At 38.6% G+C, this 3,818-nt stretch overlaps 1 protein-coding gene across 1 annotated transcript; it reads right to left on the bottom strand.

Annotated features, from left to right (window-relative positions):
- Nucleotides 1-585: 585 nt before the first annotated feature.
- LOC147537675 (7-deoxyloganetin glucosyltransferase-like) lies at nucleotides 586-2,498 on the bottom strand. Its single transcript, XM_086641342.1, has 2 exons — nucleotides 1,810-2,498; nucleotides 586-1,716 (listed from the first exon to the last, which is right to left on the bottom strand). Exons 1-2 carry the CDS (start codon nucleotides 2,321-2,323, stop codon nucleotides 779-781), a joined length of 1,452 nt encoding a protein of 483 aa, XP_086497468.1. The 5' UTR covers nucleotides 2,324-2,498; the 3' UTR covers nucleotides 586-778.
- Between the last annotated feature and the right edge of the window lie 1,320 nt (nucleotides 2,499-3,818).

Below are 3,818 nucleotides of genomic sequence, written 5' to 3' on the forward strand. Positions count from 1 at the left end.
TCAACTTCGACTGTTTTAGCTCTTCTCATAAGACTTTTCTCACTTCTTTTATTACTACGCTAGAACCCAAATCTTACAAAATCGCCTCTGTTTCTCCGGAATGGCGTGAGGCAATGATTAAAGAAAATCCGTCTTTGAGACGAATAATACTTGGTCTCTGACTTCCTTGCCACCTTGCAAGAACCCCACTGGCTGCAAGGGGGGTTTACAAAATTAAATATCGATCAGATGGATCCATCGAACGTTATAAGGCACACCTCGTCGCCAAAGGGTATGCCTAGGTTGAAGGTGTCATCTATCATGATACTTTTACCCTAGTTGCCAATTGGTATCTATTTGTGTCCTCTTATCCTCAGAGAGACTGCCAAGGTGTCAACTATCATGATACTTTTACCCTCATTGCCAAATTGGTATCGATCAAATGTAAACTAGAGTTTGTCGTTTGAACACATTATTTTATGGTTTGAAACAAACTTCTAGCCCTAAATCCTTTTAGTCTGTAACATGTAGATTTTACTAATCAATTTTAACATTTTGAAAAAAAAATGAATGTAAATAGTACATAAGATTGGAGAAGCAACAAAATAAAGAAACCCTTACAGCACACATTTATTACTTGGGCAATAAATAAACAATGAATTCCTCAACAACACAATAATCGTTACCAAATTCCACTTCAATTATTTATGATATCATAAAGCACAACAACCAACAAATAGCAAGTAACTTAAACAATGAATTTATTCACTTCTCCAGATCACAATTTTTTTTTTTTTTTTTACTTTTCACCAATTTTTAATAAGTAATTAATCAATCTATCTAGGTTCAAGTAAGAAGACCCTCCTGGTTTGATAGCTAAATGGGCTTTCTCTTTCCACTCCAAAGCCTTCTTCCTTCTCTCTTTCCCTATATTCTCCTCAAGCAAGTCTTTCACACACTTCTCAACTTCTTCTCTCTTCACGTCGTTATCAACTTCCGACCCGATAGCCCATTCAGTACACGCGTATCGACAATTTGTTGTTTGTTCGGCTCCAAATGGCCAACAAATCATAGGGACACCTTCGGAAATGCTTTCGATCGATGAATTCCATCCTGTATGAGTTAAAAATCCTCCAACAGAAGGGTGAGCAAGTACTTGCTCTTGTTGACACCAATTAGCTAACATACACCTTCCTTTAGTTTCCTCAATGAATTCATTAGGTAATTCGGCTTTATCGCCCGAAACTAAGTCCGGTCGGATTATCCATAAAAATGGATGCTTACTATTAGCAAGTCCCCAAGCAAACTCTCTTAATTGTTTAGTTGACATAACTGCAATACTTCCAAAATTAACATAAATAACAGAATTTGGTTCCCATTGATCCAACCACTTTAAACAACCCGGATCTTCTTTCCATAAGCTTGACCCGGTTGATTTCAAATCAGTTTGGGGTATTTCGCGAGTAAGTAACTGTAAAGGACCTATTGGAAAAACCTCAGGAAACTTGGTTCTAATAGCTTCCAAAACTTTTGGTTCTAAATCCTCAAAAGTATGAAGAATTAGACCCTTAGCTTTCAAAGCATTTGTGGTTTGTTCAATATTGTAATTAAGCATAATGTCATTTGGATCCGTTACACGAATGAACGTAGGGATATCTCTAAGCCGAATTATGCCTTCCATACCCGGAATCCAATCGATCGGAGTATCCAAGTATCCATTTTTGAGATAGCTTTCATCTGTTCACAAATTGCAAAACAATAAGACTTTGAACCGAAAAAAACTGGTTCTAACCATAAAAATAAAGAAAAGCTAGGCTACAAATGAAATACCTTTAAGAGGAAAATAGCCTTTCTGGACTAATTCTGGATAATACACATATCCAAGAAACCCACAAGCACTAATAGTAAAGAAAACAACTTCAGGAATGTCTAGCTTTTCAGCAGCTTTGAGAGTGAAGCTCATGACTCCATCAGATACAATACAACTAACATTCGGAACATCTGGTGACTCGTTGAGTCTTAATATAAGATCTTCGAATGGAAGAACACAGTTTTTCCGAACCGAGTTACAGAGTAGTTCTATACTTTGTGTAGAATTCGGATCTGATTCGGGTAGACCATCGGGTATAGTTTCGAACCGGAAATCATCGGCGATGTTAACCGAATCAGTTCCTCTGGATCGAAGTAGACGTTTATGATTGAATTCAGTGTTAACAAAGGTAACGTGAAAGCCTCTAAAGTGAAAGAGTTTTGCTAGTTGAAGTAATGGATTAATGTGTCCTTGAGAAGGGAAAGGAACAAAAACAGCATGAGGTTTGTCTTTGGCAGGTCCTTGAGAGCCCATTTTAGTTGTTGAACTTTAACTTGTAAATTTTTTAAATAGTTAAACTTGGGGATTTTTAATAGACTTGCCATCTATATATATAGAAGCCGCAGAGTTACATATGGGCTATAGACCATTGACTTGGTTTAGCCCTTAGTACAATGTGCATTTGTAAACATAAAAAACATATTGACCTGTAAAGAATAATGGTGTGCGTTAATAAATAATAGGGTTATTTCCCTAATGGCCCCCAACTTTGTGACCAGCTTCCCGCCTGACCCCCTACTTTATGAGAAATACCCATATGACCCCCTTCCGTTATAACACCGTCACTCTCTCTCCTCCATCATGTTTTCTCTCTTTGCCAACTCAAGCCACATCATCTGTTACGCCACCTCATCACCTTCTCCGGCAGAGATCGCCGGCCGGCGACCTTCAAACAAAAAATATATATTTTTTTTCTCTCTTCATCTCTCTCTCTCTAAAACTACTCCGGCGAAGGGAGACCTTGGTCTGTTCATTGAAGAACGGACCACTCCGGCGAAGGGCCTTCGCCCCTTCGCTGGAGTAGTTTTAGAGAGAGAGAGAGGAAGAGAGAAATTTTTTTATTTTTTTTAGTTTGAAGGTCGCCGATCAGAAATTTGGCCGGCCGGCGACCTCTGTCGGAGAAGGTGATGAGGTGGCGTAACAGATGATGTGGCGTGAGTTGGCAGAGAGAGAAAACATGATGGAGGAGAGAGAGTGACGGTATTATAACAGAAGGGGGCCATATGGGTATTTCTCGTAAATTAGGGGGTCAGGCGGGAAGCTGGTCACAAAGTTGGGGGGAAATAGCATAAGGGTGCTACTAAAAGCACTTGACTTTTGTGGTACAAGCAGGTGGCTCTACTAACACCGAGGTCATTTTCAAAAAAAAAATTTGACCTCTCGGTATTTGTAGCAAACACTCATTCACCTAACGGAAAAAGTAACCGCGTTAGATGGGCAATTACCCTTTTGAACAAAACCACAGCCAACGATTGCATCTTTTTCTGCGTCCAACATCTTCTTCCTCCTTTTTTTTTTCTTACAGACCACGAGTAAGACCCTTCTGTTTCTCAGTTTTTACTGGGCTTAATATCGCTCAAGACCTTGTTATTTCAAGAAAGATGACTAAATGACTTGAAACACCATTTGAAGAAGAAGAAAATAATGATGTTCCTCTGGTTATCAATCGATAAGTCGATTTCTCTCTGTCTTGGCTTGATTTAGACAAAGTTTCCCTTCTCTAATTTATAAAGAGATAGACTATTAAAGAATAATGATTTATCAATATTCCTTCTTTCGGATTAACCGAGATAGATGTTAATGTAGTCGAGGCGAGAATAAATTCTCTTTCCTTAAGACATTTTACACCCCCGTAACAGTACCAAACGTTAGGGTGTATGCCTTCGAGATACAACGACTTTCCTTTCAGAGTTTTAAGATGGTACTTCTATATTTTGAAAACGGACGAACCTTTGTAAGTATTATGAGC

The sequence above is a fragment of the Eschscholzia californica genome, unplaced genomic scaffold, assembly GCF_041429995.1.
Source record: "Eschscholzia californica isolate CP2 unplaced genomic scaffold, dmEscCali1.0.p SCAF_5, whole genome shotgun sequence".
In the NCBI taxonomy this organism is placed as follows: domain Eukaryota; kingdom Viridiplantae; phylum Streptophyta; class Magnoliopsida; order Ranunculales; family Papaveraceae; genus Eschscholzia; species Eschscholzia californica.